Raw genomic sequence first — 16,022 nt, forward strand, 5'->3', positions numbered from 1 at the left:
ATTTTTATGTTCTTCCCCTTATGCTCCCCCTGGATCGGGGGATACAAGTTCTACAATTTGGGGAAGAGTGAAAACAACCCCACCGGAGGGTAGAAGCAGGGGGGTATTACATTTGATTAATTGTTTTTTTCACTTGTGAGTCATTTTATTGCACTTTAAAAATCACAGTTTGTCACTTGATATATTTAGGGCGTAGCGCTTTGTTTACACCTTTCGTTGCACAAGATCCAATAGGAGACATCCATACCCCAGGAAGCGTGAGAAGATTGGGCTAGAACTACAGAGCTCGGATCCAACAAAGGTCTTTCTTGGGGGAAAACCCTGTGTAGGTGGCAAGAGATCTGGGACAGCAGGATAAGTACTTAATGTGAATGGTTTTCACAATGGAATAATTTGCTGTTTCACTTTGCAACGAAGGGTTATCCTTTGCATTTATTCAAGTGATCATCACATCCTTTTCAGAGAATAGAACATAAATGGGCATTAATCACCCAGATGTAACCCCTTAAACATGTCACTGCCATTAGTTCACTTTGCTCATAGGAGGGATTGCCCCTTTAACATTTTCAGTGCCGGAGCGCCACGTCCCCTCCTGGAAGTGCTAACCATGTGATTCCTCCACAGTGTCACTGCTGCGATGTGAACAGAAAAGTAGCGATGAATGCAATCACCCCCAGAAAATGATGACCAGTGTTGGCTGCGATTACAGTAGGCGCAATGGCGCGTGCGATTTCACTCGCTGCGCGAACAAACTGCAGCCTAGGCTCTACATTCAGTTATTCCTTGGTGTCCTTCATTGAGTTTAGCCAATATTTTGTGTCTCGGGTCAATTGGAATAAGTAGCCGTTCCCCTTTTAACAAAAGGTTTGTTATAAGATGAAGTCCTTCCTGGACTTGCCATAATGGAGCCACATCTTGGATTATGATGACCACTTTTCTGGTCAACCTTCTTGACAGTACTTGACTATTCGCTGGCATGTCTGATTTGATGCCTTCTGGGTATCAATTGTCTGGTGTATTTTTACCTTCTGTAGTTGGAACACTAGCACAAACTACATCTTTCTTGGCAAATGTACAATTGTTAGTGTATCTTAGCAGAAGTAGCTAAAAACATAATATTCTAGGAGGCAGCTGATCTAAGCCCTTAGAGCCCAGGAATGTTATCAATGGTTTATGTTCAATGCAGATACGAAGACACATGCTCACATGCCAATGTAACTGCTAATGTCTTCTTTTCTATCTGGGTGTTTTTGAAGTGAAACTTCTTTAGCGGCACCTACCACATCAGCAAAATTCCCTGGCAGTGAATGCAGTTGATTGATGCGGAAGTCAGTGGTGACGGAAGTGACGTCACTGCTGGCAGAAGAGGCGGTCAGCAACATTCACTGCCACTGAATTTTGCCAGCTTCCACCAGGAGAACACACACACACCGCCGAGTGAGCCATCAAACACGACCTCCCACCCTCCCCCCCCCGTGTGAGTCACTGAGCACCCCCTCCCGCCCCCCGTCAGCCGCCGGGCACACCCTCCCGCGATCCGCCGAGCACCCCCTCCTACCCCCCTTTTAGCCACCGAGCACCCCCTCCACCCCCACATGAGTTTCCGAGCACCCCCTCTCCTCCCCCAGTGAGTTGTCGTGAGCCGCCGAGCACACACACCCCCCCCCCCCCCCAGTATCCCTGTACCTGGCTCCAACAGAATGCACCAGCCGTGGGAGAGAGTGGGGGCTGCTCCGGGCGGGGGGCTCAGACAGACTGGGAGGGGAGTGAGGAGAAAGGAGGTGATGCTTGTGGGGGGGCGGGGAAGTCAGGTGAGAGGGGGGCCTGCTCGTGGGGGTGGGGACTGAGGAGAAAGGGGGTCTGGTCGTGGGGGGGGGGGGAGTCAGGTGAGAGGGGGCCTGCTCGTGGGGGGGGGGGGACTGAGGAGAAAGGGGGGCTGGCCGTGGGGGGGGGGAGTCAGGAGAGAGGGGGGCTGCGAGCCAGGAGAGAGGGGAGGCAGGACCCTGAGAATAACACACACACAGACTGTGACACACACACAGACTGTGACACACACACACACTAACACACACAAACACAGGAATGTGGAGGTGGTACTGGAGTATGCAGGTGGAGGGCAGGAGGGGGAGGTAATAAACTCAGTTGCCAATCGTTACAAATTGCAGATTCTTTTTAAATGAGTGACCTTTTTTGAGTGTTGAACTGTTCTTAACCTACTATAGCTATATTACAGTTTCTATCGTTGTCTTTACACTTCGTGCTAAATCTCGTCTATCTACCTTGTTGGAAGGAATGTGTTAGACACAGACATCTTGGAGATTACAAGCGAAATGAAGAAGTAGCCAGATAGTTTTCTAATATTATCTCTTAATATCCTTCTCAAAAATATCTACAGAAGTAACTTTATATTTAAAAGGAAACTGTTAGTTCAGTTAAACTGCAGCGTTTCAAGTGGAGCCGAGTGGCATATTCCTGGTCTGCATTTCTCTATCTAGTACTTACTGTAATCAGTGGGAGATTATTACCTGGGGTTACCAATGCCTCCTTTCTCTTCAGAGTCGCCTACAAGGATCTCAGCCCCATTGATTCGTTCCCGGCAGCAGTCACCTCGGTTTGTGATGGCAACAGCGTAGACGGGAAGGGTGGATTTCAGGTCCAATCGCCACCAAGGACTGGATTCCTTTCTTGTGTGTGAACATTCACCTGACATGTAATTGCTGGACAGAGATCCATCAATAGCTGCTTTATCTTCTCCGCTGTAGCCATAGTAGCTGGACTGTGAAGGAATTCCTTTGGGCGCTACATTTGGAACTAAAAAGTCAGGTGGAGTTATTATAAAGTGTACTTGTGCTGGAGTTATTATAAAGTGTACATGTGCAGGAGTTATTATAAAGTGTACTTGTGCTGGAGTTATTATAAAGTGCACATGTGCTGGAGTTATTATAAAGTGTACATGTGCTGGAGTTATTATAAAGTGCACATGTGCAGGAGTTATTATAAAGTGTACACGTGCAGGAGTTATTATAAAGTGTACACGTGCTGGAGTTATTATAAAGTGCACATGTGCTGGAGTTATTATAAAGTGCACATGTGCTGGAGTTATTATAAAGTGCACATGTGCTGGAGTTATAAAGTGCACATGTGCTGGAGTTATTATAAAGTGTACATGTGCAGGAATTATTATAAAGTGCACATGTGCTGGAGTTATTATAAAGTGTACATGTGCTGGAGTTATTATAAAGTGTACATGTGCTGGAGTTATTATAAAGTGCACATGTGCTGGAGTTATTATAAAGTGCACATGTGCTGGAGTTATTATAAAGTGCACATGTGCTGGAGTTATTATAAAGTGCACATGTGCTGGAGTTATTATAAAGTGCACATGTGCTGGAGTTATTATAAAGTGCACATGTGCTGGAATTATTATAAAGTGCACATGTGCTGGAGTTATTATAAAGTGCACATGTGCTGGAGTTATTATAAAGTGTACATGTGCTGTGCTGGAGTTATTATAAAGTGTACATGTGCTGGAATTATTATAAAGTGTACATGTGCAGGAGTTATTATAAAGTGCACATGTGCTGGAGTTATTATAAAGTGCACATGTGCTGGAGTTATTATAAAGTGTACATGTGCAAGAGTTATTATAAAGTGCACATGTGCTGGAGTTATTATAAAGTGTACATGTGCAAGAGTTATTATAAAGTGCACATGTGCTGGAGTTGTTATAAAGTGCACATGTGCTGGAGTTATTATAAAGTGCACATGTGCTGGAGTTGTTATAAAGTGCACATGTGCTGGAGTTATTATAAAGTGCACATGTGCTGGAGTTATTATAAAGTGCACATGTGCTGGAGTTATTATAAAGTGTACATGTGCTGGAGTTATTATAAAGTGCACATGTGCTGGAGTTATTATAAAGTGCACATGTGCTGGAGTTATTATAAAGTGTACATGTGCTGGAGTTATTATAAAGTGCACATGTGCTGGAGTTATTATAAAGTGCACATGTGCTGGAGTTATTATAAAGTGTACATGTGCAGGAGTTATTATAAAGTGTACATGTGCAGGAGTTATTATAAAGTGTACATGTGCTGGATTTATTATAAAGTGCACATGTGCAGGAGTTATTATAAAGTGCACACGTGCTGGAGTTATTATAAAGTGTACTTGTGCTGGAGTTATTATAAAGTGCACATGTGCTGGAGTTATTATAAAGTGTACTTGTGCTGGAGTTATTATAAAGTGTACACGTGCTGGAGTTATTATAAAGTGTACTTGTGCTGGAGTTGTTATAAAGTGCACATGTGCTGGAGTTATTATAAAGTGCACATGTGCAGGAGTTATTATAAAGTGTACACGTGCTGGAGTTATTATAAAGTGTACTTGTGCTGGAGTTATTATAAAGTGTACATGTGCTGGAGTTGTTATAAAGTGCACATGTGCTGGAGTTATTATAAAGTGCACACGTGCTGGAGTTATTATAAAGTGTACATGTGCTGGAGTTATTATAAAGTGCACATGTGCTGGAGTTATTATAAAGTGTACATGTGCTGGAGTTATTATAAAGTGTACATGTGCTGGAGTTATTATAAAGTGCACATGTGCAGGAGTTATTATAAAGTGTACATGTGCTGGAGTTATTATAAAGTGTACACGTGCTGGAGTTATTATAAAGTGTACTTGTGCTGGAGTTATTATAAAGTGCACATGTGCTGGAGTTATTATAAAGTGCACATGTGCTGGAGTTATTATAAAGTGTACATGTGCAGGCGTTATTATAAAGTGCACATGTGCAGGAGTTATTATAAAGTGCACATGTGCTGGAGTTATTATAAAGTGCACATGTGCTGGAGTTATTATAAAGTGCACATGTGCTGGAGTTATTATAAAGTGTACATGTGCAGGCGTTATTATAAAGTGCACATGTGCAGGAGTTATTATAACGTGTACATGTGCAGGAGTTATTATAAAGTGTACATGTGCAGGAGTTATTATAAAGTGTACATGTGCAGGAGTTATTATAAAGTGTACATGTGCAGGCGTTATTATAAAGTGCACATGTGCAGGAGTTATTATAACGTGTACATGTGCAGGAGTTATTATAAAGTGTACATGTGCTGGAGTTATTATAAAGTGTATATCTGGTGGAGTTATTATAAAGTGTATATCTGGTGGAGTTATTATAAAGTGTATACGTGCTGGAGTTATTATAAAGTGTACTTGTGCTGGAGTTATTATAAAGTGTACATGTGCTGGAGTTGTTATAAAGTGTACGTGTGCAGGAATTATTATTAAGTGTATATCTGGTGTAGTTATTATAAAATGTACATATGCTGGAGTTATTATAAACTGTACATGTGCTGGAGTTATTATAAAATGTACATATGCTGAAGTTATTAAAGTGCACTTGTGCTGGAGTTATTATAAAGTGTATATCTGGTGGAGTTATTATAAAAGGTACATGTGCAGGAGTTATTATAAAGTGTACTTGTGCTGGAGTTATTACAAAGTGTTCTGCAATTCTACCTGAAAGTAAATGACAGAAAGGCATGTTACAGATGAAGTAAGATTTACCTCCATGAGGCAGATTCTGCGGATCAATATATTCCATCTTCCCATCTATATCTGATATAGAAAAGATAAAAACATTGCGTCAGTTTGCAACAGCAGACGAGTTATCTGTCGAGTTAGGGATCTTTTCTGGACTGCCTGGTGTCTTTCTATGTTTACCAGGACAACCTGTTCTTAGGGTCCAGATATACTAAGCTCTGTGAAATCAGGTCAAATAACATTATATTACCTTCAGCAGATCCAGACATTATTTTCCTTGTGTTTAACACATATCGATAAAGCTAATTACATACAAAAAAAACAATGTCCATTGTATATCTCTTTAGTATAGGCTTAACGTTACATTAATGTAGCACAGTGTGGCATAATCTTCATTAAGTATGTCTTACTCCCATCCAGACCCCGTGAAAGGAGGAGGAGAAGAAAGTAGATTGCGGAGGTGGAGGAGGAACAAACTCACTCTGCTGAAGAACTGGTGCAAAAAACTGCACCTCTATTTACTAAGAGCTAGTAAGATCTATGTGTTTTTTTGTGTTTTGACTGTGATGCTATACAGCTGTTTTGCCATTGATGCTAATCTATCAAGCCTACTATCAAATAATTTGAACATTTATTGCAACTCATTGAATTGCTATGTTTAACATTGAACTTACTTGGTGTGTTCACACTCAAAGCAAACACCTGTACTTCACAGAGGGTCAGAGATGCATTGTTGCCGGGAATAGCAATAGTCACAAATCGTCCCTTCATCCTATTGCAGTCAAATAAGAAGGTTTCTCCAAGGCCAATGGAGGGGACAGTGTCACAGCTGTAAAGGGAATAACGTATTTCTGAGAATTATTTATTGTACAAGGGTATTCTAGATTTGTCAAAGATTGCAAAGCCTTTTAATTGACCAACAATATAAGTCTTCACAGAGGTAAACGTGGATTCATACCTTGTTACACTGTTTTATTTACTGTATGAAGACCTTCTTGTTGATCTACTAAAAAGTATCACATACAGGCTCATATTTATGAAGAAGTCTTCTGCCATTAGGCCCGTCCTGGGATCTGGCAGACACTCCATATCACTTTGACTCGTGTGGGCTGTAAAGTGTCATCCAGTTCCAGAAGGTGCCTTGTGGCAGAAGATGGTTTAGTTAATATGTCCCACAATATCCAGGACCGATACAACTACAAGAAGTTTGCACTACATTCAGGGATATTAGAAAGAAGAAATTGATTCAATATGAAGTTGGCTACCGACCAGATGGCTCTGATTTAACAAGGAACTGTCCCATTAATGTATGTCCATCTGAATTGTTTTCTCTAAGATGAACAGCAATGACCATTTTGGAAAGAACAACATTGACTGACGATCCCTCTAACTGCACCGTAGTGGTCACTTTAATTGTAAGCAAGAGGATATTAAATGAACCAGCCAACATTATATTGTGTTCCATTCATGCTGAACAGTTCTGTGCCAAACTATATATTGCAGCAGGGGTGCTCAACTCCAGTCCTTAAGCCACACCCCCCCCCCCCAAGAGGCCAGGTTTTAAGGCCTTGGAAGGGCAGGGGGGTGGGGGGTTGAGGACTGGAGTTCAGCACCCCTGCATTACAGTATGTTGACTAGAATTCTGTTCAGCTTTGTTAAAATCTAGCCTCAATATGTTTCAAATTCATATACCGCGCACTAAAAATACTGTATGTAAATTAATTGCAGAAATGGTATTTGTGTGACTTGATGCAGGGCACTAACTGGTTTGTAAGAAACTGGGCTATTAGTTTAAAAATGAATGATAAGTTAATTTAGTGGAACTTGTAACATATGATGCATACATAGGGTTCTTCTTCCAACCGGTAGCAGAATTTCCAATGTGAATCTCGGCTCCATCAAGATCCTGAGCACAGCAATCTCCCCTGTTGGTCACCGCGATGGAGAAGATCGTGAAGTCCGATTTCAAATCCACTGTCCACCAGGGCTCAAACTCCTCCTTAGTTTTAGCGCATTGAGAAGCTGGAATCTTGTTTTTCAAGGAGCCATCTGCAGCATTTTTTGATTCCCCTTCTTCATCAGTGCTGGACTGGGATGTGAGTCCAAGTAGAGCTATGTTAGGTGCTGAAGATGAAAGTTATTAGCATTGCCTTCACCTGGTGGCATAGAAGGAAAGGGAGGGTAATGGTCACCCATACAGAATGATTTCGATTCCAGTAGGTACTTACCTGCATTTGAATATTTTTGAATGTTTCTCAAATAACTGGCCGCTGTGTAAAGAAATGAGTTATCAGTTAATATGGATATAATAGATAATCCTGACACATACAGTACTGTAGATATCAAGAGCCATATTTACGAAGAAGTGATTCTTCATAAGACAAATTCCGGGCTGGATGCCAGGTTATGTGAATGGAGCAGAGAAAACTATATTTATTAAGTAATATAATAATAATAATTTAGCATGTTCTTGTATAGCGCTGCTATTTTGAAGTTGCGCTTTACAGAGACATTTTGCAGTCACAGGTCCCTGCCCCGTGGAGTTTACAATCTATATTTTTTGGTGTCTGAGGCAGAGGGAGATAAAGTGACTTGCACACACAAGGAGCCAACACCGGGAATTGAACCAGGTTTCCCTGCTCCAAACTCAGGGCCAGTCAGTGTCTTTACTCGCTGAGCCGCTCCTCCTGTGGTGGTATTCCGTAAAACACCATCCGAGTGGAACACCACTTAAGGCTCACTCAAGTGAATGTGCTGCAAAGAGTGATACTTATCAACTAAATCATTGCACAACATGTCTTATGGAGCAGGACTGCTGATTAAATATGGCAACACATGCTATATCTTGCAGTGAACATAGCACATAATATAATACAAAAAGTGTGTGCACACAAGTAGGCATATATCCTATTTAGAGTAGTTTGTATTTTAATTACGTGCAGATAAACTTTGACGTTGATTCCACAGCTAGGTTTCGCTGTTTAGTCCATACGGGTGCTTCAGTGTATCACGCACGTGTGTTACATTGTGTTCTTAGTACTGACTGCTTAGCGACCACACCAGAGGTGAGCAGAGCCGTTTGAACAATAAGTCCATACATTTTTTTCTATGGCTTCTGGGGTCATTGTGTTTAAGGTTAGTCTCTTTCACTTGTCTTGAAAAAGGTTCCATAGAGCAGGGGTGCACAAACTCTGGGGCGTGAGATTTTTTTGGGGGGGACCAGCGTTTACAGAGGCCCCGCGCTCTTCCCCAAGGCATTTAAATTAAATGCCGGAGAGCGCGCGCGAGGGCTCTGTAACTTCCCTTTCCTGATCTCCGGTGGCTTCCAGTGACGTGTCGCCATGGTAATGCCGCGGGTCACATGACGTCGCGTTGTCGTGACGTCAGAAGATGCCAGACACCAGGTAAGGGGGAAGGGCGCGAGAACGGGGGGGTGGGGGGAGAGCTAGCAGGAGGCGCAGACTGAAAAGTTAGCGCACCCCTACCATAGAGAACTGAAACGTTGACCTGCATTAATAAAATATTTATGTACGAAATGAAAAGTCCCGGAGTGCCTGTTATTTACCTACTTATATAACTACTTTACTGCAGATTGCACCCAGGCAGCAAACATTTTTCTGTTGCGTTCTGCTTTGATAAGATAAGTTAGGAACCGATGATTTTAAAGAGGACCGCTTCCTGCAAGTCTATAGGTGATAGTTAGTTATGAGGTCACTCTGACCAATAGACTTGGCATCAGCTTAAATGCCACATATTTGAGTTGAACATATCCTGAACAAACAGGGGATCTCTTAGTAGTACGAGGGATTGACATGAGGAACCAAAGGTTCAGACTCTGAAATGGAAAATACTAATAATAGAACATTAATAAACTTACCTTGAAATTCAGCATCCTCCTCGGAATTATGGAAACTCGGTGATACTGAAAGTACAGATTTTTTTTAAATTAAAATGTAGTTCTTTAAAGACGAAGGCTCAGATTTACTACAGTGCTTAGAATTGGCGCACCCTAAAGGCCAATATTATGAAAGACCTAAAGATGTAGCCAAATATATCTTTGTCTCTGCAGGGGAAGAACACAGGAAGTGATGGAATGAACACTGCAGGCGGTCCAAACCAGAAGCACAGACCCCCTCTCCCCTACAGTGCCCCAGTGCCATGCAGTGCTGTTTTGCCACCCTGCAACCCTGCCATGCAGTGCTGCCATGCCACACAGTGTCACCATGCCATGCAATGCTGCCATGCCATGCAGTGTTGCTGTGCTATAATGCCATGCAGTTGGGCTGGTACTGCAGTTTTTTGCTTTTTATGCTGTGGCTCTGGTAAAACTGAGTCTGGCTATGTCTGTAGTATGTGATTCACTGATGTGAGGATTTCCCCACCACTGTATCAGGATACAATGCCCTGCATAGTCGCTTAGTAAAGCTCTTTAATAGGGTTGTATTTATTAAAGTGTGATAGTACCGATCAGGGCACGATCACATGGCAACTCTCATTAAATGGAAGTTGCTGTGTGATAACCCCCCAGTTGGCACTATTAACGGTTAATTAATTACAACCTTAGATTAAAAAGGGGTAAAAATTACAATGCAACATAATTTTAATTATGTTTCCAATTCTAACATTTTTAACATAATATAAGGTACATTTTCATCCAAATACACTTAGAGACCTTTATACTGACACGTGTGTTTGTAAGTATGGGCATATGTATAAAGGAGATAAATATACCATAAAAATGTCCTCATTTTACAGAACGTGAGACACCAGATTATTTTGATAAAGAATATGTTTGATTAGTAACTCATGCTACAATGCTTAAGTCTTAGTTTGAATGTGAAATAAAGTAAGAACAGTGCACAATGTATCAACATGAAACACAGACATTTGCATAACACTATGATGCAATACTCATCCATATCACCAAAGTCAACCAACAAGCAAACTTTGCTTTTCATTAAACATTCACAAACAGTGTATTGAGTCCATAACTTGACCTCTTGAATGTATTTACTTACAGTTGCTAGTTATATTTTCTGAAACCTTGTAGCCATAAACTTTCACTTCACAGAGGGTTAGATAAGCGGCTATTCCGGGTATGATAACAGTTACATATCGCCCTATCATCCCACAGCTGTATGTATGTTCCTCTCCAAGACCCAAGGATTCAATCTTGGTGCATCTGAATAAAAGAAGGTCTCATTTACAGATGTAGCCGCTGTTATTGCACCCATTAACACATTATGGCAGTCACATAGTTACATAGTAGATGAAGTTGCTAAAAGACATGCGTCCATCAAGATCAACCTATGCTACATTTAGACAGATACTTTATCATACAGTATATCCGTACTTACAGTATATTGATCCAGAGGAAAGCAAACAAAAAAAACCCACTGAAATATCATCCTATGATATCTCATAAGGGGAAAATAAATTCCTTCCGACTCCAAGAATGGGCAATGAGATTACTCCCTGGATCAACATCCTTCCCATGTTACTTATTTGGTATATCTCTGTATACCTTTCCTTTCTAAAAAGATGTCCAACCTTTTTTGCCCATCTCAGTCTCCATAGGCAATGAATTCCACATGTTAACTGCCCTTACTGTAAAGACCCCTTTCCTTTGTTGCTAGTGAAATTTCCCTTCCTCCAACCTCAAGGGATGACCCCGAGACCTTTGTACTGCCTTTTGGATTAATAGTTCTTTTGAAAGCTCCTTGTACTGTCCCCGAATATATTTGTATATAGTTATTATACCTCTTAGACGCCTCTTTTCTAATGTAAACAAATCTAATTTTGCTACCCTCTCCTCATAAATGAGACTATCCATCCCCTTTATTTATTTGGTGGCTCTTCTCTGCACTTCCTCTAGTTCCATAATGTATTTTCTAAGGAGTGGTGCCCAAAATTATACTCCATATTCAAAGTGTGGTCTTACTAATGCTTTATAAAGGGGCATCATTATGTTTACTTCCCTTCCCTCTATTGCCTTTCGAGCTACTGCATGACTTTGGGCACTATTGCCAAACCTGCTGTCTACAAGCACTCCTAAATCCTTCTCCATCAATAATTCTCTTAATGTATCCCCATTTAATTTGCTCTGTAAGTCGCCTGTTTTTTCTTGTTTCCCAAATATATAACCTTACATTTATCTGTATTAAACCTCATCTGCCATTTACCTGCCCAAATGTCCAGTCCCTCCAAGTCCTTCTGGAAATAAATTACATCCTGCTCTGAAAGCAGGAATAGGATATTCAGCGCTCGTGCTGCAGAAGTGATAGTTGGAATAATCCCTGTGCTGCACGTGCATGGAGCGTCTCCCCAGAGGCTCCCACTTCAGAGGTGATCCCCCCTCAAGAGGGGGGAGGACACCCTGAGAAACAGAGAAAGAAAATTGCACAGAAGTGCACTATGCAATTTTCTTTCTCTACATCCTGCTCTGATTCTACTACTGTACCTTACACAATTTAGTGTCAGAAGCAAAGATGGAGACTTTGCTCTTGATGCCAACCTCTAGGTCATTAATAAACAAGTTAAAAAGCAGGGGTCCCAGTACCGATCACTGAGGTATTCCACTCACAACTATAGTCCAACCAGAAATAGTTCAATTTATGACAACCCTCTGTTGTCTGTCCTTTAACCAGTTTTCAATCCAGGTGCAGGGTATACACTGATAAGTGTGCTTTTCTATGAATGTTTTAAAGATGCCCATTTATCAGAAGTCACCAAACTAATGCTGTTGGTTTGACCACAAACATTCCCAGCTTTGGAAGACTATCAGTTGACACACTACAATCATGAATAGTTACTTACCTAGGATTCATCGTCCCCCCCATCTCTGCAATGTTCCCAATTCTTATCTCCGCCCCATTAATCCTCTCCTTGCAGCAGTCACCCCTGTTGGTGATCTTCACTGTAGTCACATTAAATGTATCAGTGAGGTCCATTCTCCACCAAGGCTCTATATCCAGATCAGTGTGAGAGCAGTGTCCTGACATGTATCTAGTATTGGTGGAGCCATCTATGGCATTTTCAGCATCTCCAAATTTATCGTAGGTGCTGGATTGAGAGCTGATTCCTCTGAAAGCAAGATTTTCACCTGGAAAATAAAACGTTATAGCTAACCAGAAGTACAGAAAAATCCAGTGTCTTTGGCGCCAACATCAGTCACATCTTTATAGAGGACAATATTCTATAAGGGGCATATTGAAGGCTTAATCCAGGGTGGTGGCTACATATTAAGAGCTCTCTCTGTATGTTTCCCAACACACTACTGTAAATTGCCTGGCAAATTAACCAATTTCCCCTATTATTTACTTTGATGTACAGTATTATGCACTACTGTACTAGATCTCGTATGAAACCTATGCAAGGGGCTGCATACATGGTTGGCACTAAATAAATAAAAATATGATACAGGTGGGAGCTATCCAGCAGCTGGTTTAACTCAATGGGTACTGATCATGTTGTGTCTGACAGTATTCCCTCCCTCCCAAGACCTGACATGATCCCTCGCAAGATAGGTATTGAGGAAATCGAATATGTAGTATGGGGTACTTTAAATATACTTTGCATATCTCCCAGGTGTCTCTCTACGTGTAGTTTTGAATATATATATATATATATATATATACACAGTATATATATATATATATATATATATATATATATATATATATATATATTATATATATATATATATATATATATATATATATATATATATATATTACTGTACTTGGGACTCGTGCGGCTTGAGAAAAAAAATGAATTTACCCGAATTTCTAACTGTCCAATCTGCGTTTCGCATATCCGTGCATGGATCGGATACTATATATAGTAGGCAAGTGTAGCTTTTGCTATCACAGTTTGTAATTACTTACCATCCTCAGGACTATCTGTAGGAGAGATATCTAGAAAGATAAGAAAACATAACCAATAATTATACAGATTAGAAATATAAACAAACAATATTTCGGAGATAATAATCTTTCTTCTTTTGTTTCCCTTCTGATTATAGCGTAAAATTAACACAAATAGAGGAGGATACCGTGTTAGCAAGTAGAATGGTCAAGCAAGAATAAAGGTAGAAATGATACGTTTAATAGCTAACAAAAGGTTACAAGTAACAAATTGGCCTAAATAAGGTACCTTTGTAATCCTGAGAGCTTGCACTCTTTTAACCAAGCACCTACTAAAGTTATCACTTCTACCCTATGTTTGTTTGTCCAGAGTAAACTAAACACAAAACTACAAGGATATAATAAAGTAGATGTTATATATTCAATCAATTTGACTAAATCAATACCATACCATCAACAATAATTGTTGCTAAAAAATAAAAAAATATATATATATTACCTTACAAGTTTTGATAATAGTTTTTTTAATAACTTTGTTATGGGGTAAAAAGTATTGTGTATGTATGTAATGTATGTATGTATATTTAACACCCTACCTTATCTACAGTAAATATCTGTGGGTTTTTTCCCTCTCTCTACTCTGTTTTAGCCATTGAATCCTTTGTATATCAGTATTGCTTGACCTGAAGAAGAGAGGATAACTCTCGAAAGCTTGTCCTATGACATAAATTGTTAGTCCAATAAAAAAGGTATATCACCTAATACTGAAGAACTCATTAATTCTGCACTATCGCAACTGGACTAACACGGCTATTTTCTGTTTTATGTACAGTATGTATATATATATATATATATACATATATATATGTATATATATATACATATTTATATATATATATATGCAGGTTTTGTCCTAGTTTTGCTGCAGTGTAACTTTGATCACATAGATATTTACACCATATTTATATATATTCCCCATCTCTTGCTATCCCAAAGGGAGAAGCGCAGGGATTCACTGTCTGTTTTTCACATTTGTATGGCCAATCCCTTCGCCAGCTGCGTGCTCCTTACATGGAGAAGCGCGGCGATTATATACTTGTTTAACTTTGATCGTGTCTTCTCCGTTTAATGTGTTCTCGGATAATAAGATGCAGTAGCAGTTTTAGATGCAGTAGCAGTTTTAGATGCAGTAGCAGATTTTTTTTCTGTTACTTACTTTCTTCGGACTCCTTAAAGATGTAAGCGAATTCTGCAAATGTAAGGCAAACATAAGAAGGGTCAGATATCACATATTAACCTAATAGAGTAGATTGGATTTTAAAACAGGTATGTCTATTGAGATCAATGTTTGTTAAATTCCAGTTTAATGAGATACTCATACTATTATTATTATTACTATTATTATTATTCTACATTGATCCAGAGGAAGGCAAACAAAAAACCCCAGTGAAGAAATTGGCAATTACAGTCTGAATACATCAAACTCCGTTAACATTTTTTATATTGCACTGGGTTAAAAAAAACAGACCAGAGAACTGAGCCCTGAGGACTCTCCCAGGTGTCGGAGCCTGTGTAGGGAGGAGCCAGCAAATAAGTTTCCAGCTCATGAGAGAGCATGAGGGAGTACATGGTGGCTGGGGTGCTTGGGTGGCTAGATATGGGGCTGGTTGGTCAGCACAGGGGGTTATCAGTATGGCTTGCAGGCGGTCAAGCAGATGGTCCAATTGCAATGTGTGTTGACCGTGTAAGTGCTTGGGGGGGAGTCAGGGACCAGGGACAGGCAGGGGAGAGTCACGTTTAATTCCCATGCCAGTTGGTTTAATGGTGATAGCTCCTCAATAGATTTTGTAGCTGGGGGAGTAGATTCCTCAGTTTCTTTGTGTTTACTGCATAAAAGTGTGGTGGTGGGGCCTGCAGCCACGGGTCAGCATAAATGGTGGGTGATGAGTCAGCAGTCGATGGAGGGTCAGCAGCGAGCAAGACGGTGGTACAGTACATGCAAGCTTAGTGAGTCATTTGTGTCTGGCAAGTCCACTGATCCTGCACTTGTCATTAGCAAACAAGGAAAAATGTGAACGGGGGAGTAGATTGAGATGTGGACACTATGTCAGGTTACAAGGAGCAAGTAAATAAACACTAATAATATAAATATACAACTAAGCACTCTACCTATTTCTGCAAAACCAATAAGTGTGTCGGTGCCTAATGTACCGATTGTAAAATCAGTTTGTGCACTATTATCACAATGTGACTAATGTGAAATAATGAACAAAATTACATTGGGTGGTGACCCAAAACAATTAGTGAATTCTATAGTGACTAATGAGTCTGCTATTAGACTGGCAGCCAAAGGGACATACAACAAATCAATCCATATGACTTGTACAACAGTGTAATAGAATAAGAGAACAAAAGTCCTTGGCGCAAGAAAGTCAAATAATACCAATCCTGGTTTATGATGCTTAGATCAGTCCCAGTAGGTTATCACTGATCTCAGAGAAGATCTCCTTGAGGACTGGGAAGTTTGTAATCAGTCCCAGTATACACTTGCTGATCTCATTTGATATCCTCCAAAAACGGTTATTGTGTAGATAAAAACAGAGA

General features: G+C 40.4%; 1 protein-coding gene across 1 annotated transcript in view; it reads right to left on the bottom strand.

Moving 5' to 3' along the window:
* Positions 1-16,022, bottom strand: part of LOC142468008 (uncharacterized) — a 55,925-nt gene that overhangs the window by 12,848 nt on the left and 27,055 nt on the right. The window contains exons 10-19 of the mRNA XM_075574059.1: positions 14,635-14,667; positions 13,440-13,469; positions 12,370-12,655; positions 10,572-10,735; positions 9,431-9,475; positions 7,782-7,823; positions 7,398-7,677; positions 6,228-6,382; positions 5,578-5,628; positions 2,526-2,811 (exon numbers count right to left, since the gene is read on the bottom strand). Coding sequence (XP_075430174.1) covers positions 2,526-2,811; positions 5,578-5,628; positions 6,228-6,382; positions 7,398-7,677; positions 7,782-7,823; positions 9,431-9,475; positions 10,572-10,735; positions 12,370-12,655; positions 13,440-13,469; positions 14,635-14,667 — 1,372 coding nt within the window. The remainder of the gene's footprint in view (positions 1-2,525; positions 2,812-5,577; positions 5,629-6,227; positions 6,383-7,397; positions 7,678-7,781; positions 7,824-9,430; positions 9,476-10,571; positions 10,736-12,369; positions 12,656-13,439; positions 13,470-14,634; positions 14,668-16,022) is intronic.

Source organism: Ascaphus truei, chromosome 17, assembly GCF_040206685.1.
Source record: "Ascaphus truei isolate aAscTru1 chromosome 17, aAscTru1.hap1, whole genome shotgun sequence".
Taxonomy (NCBI): domain Eukaryota; kingdom Metazoa; phylum Chordata; class Amphibia; order Anura; family Ascaphidae; genus Ascaphus; species Ascaphus truei.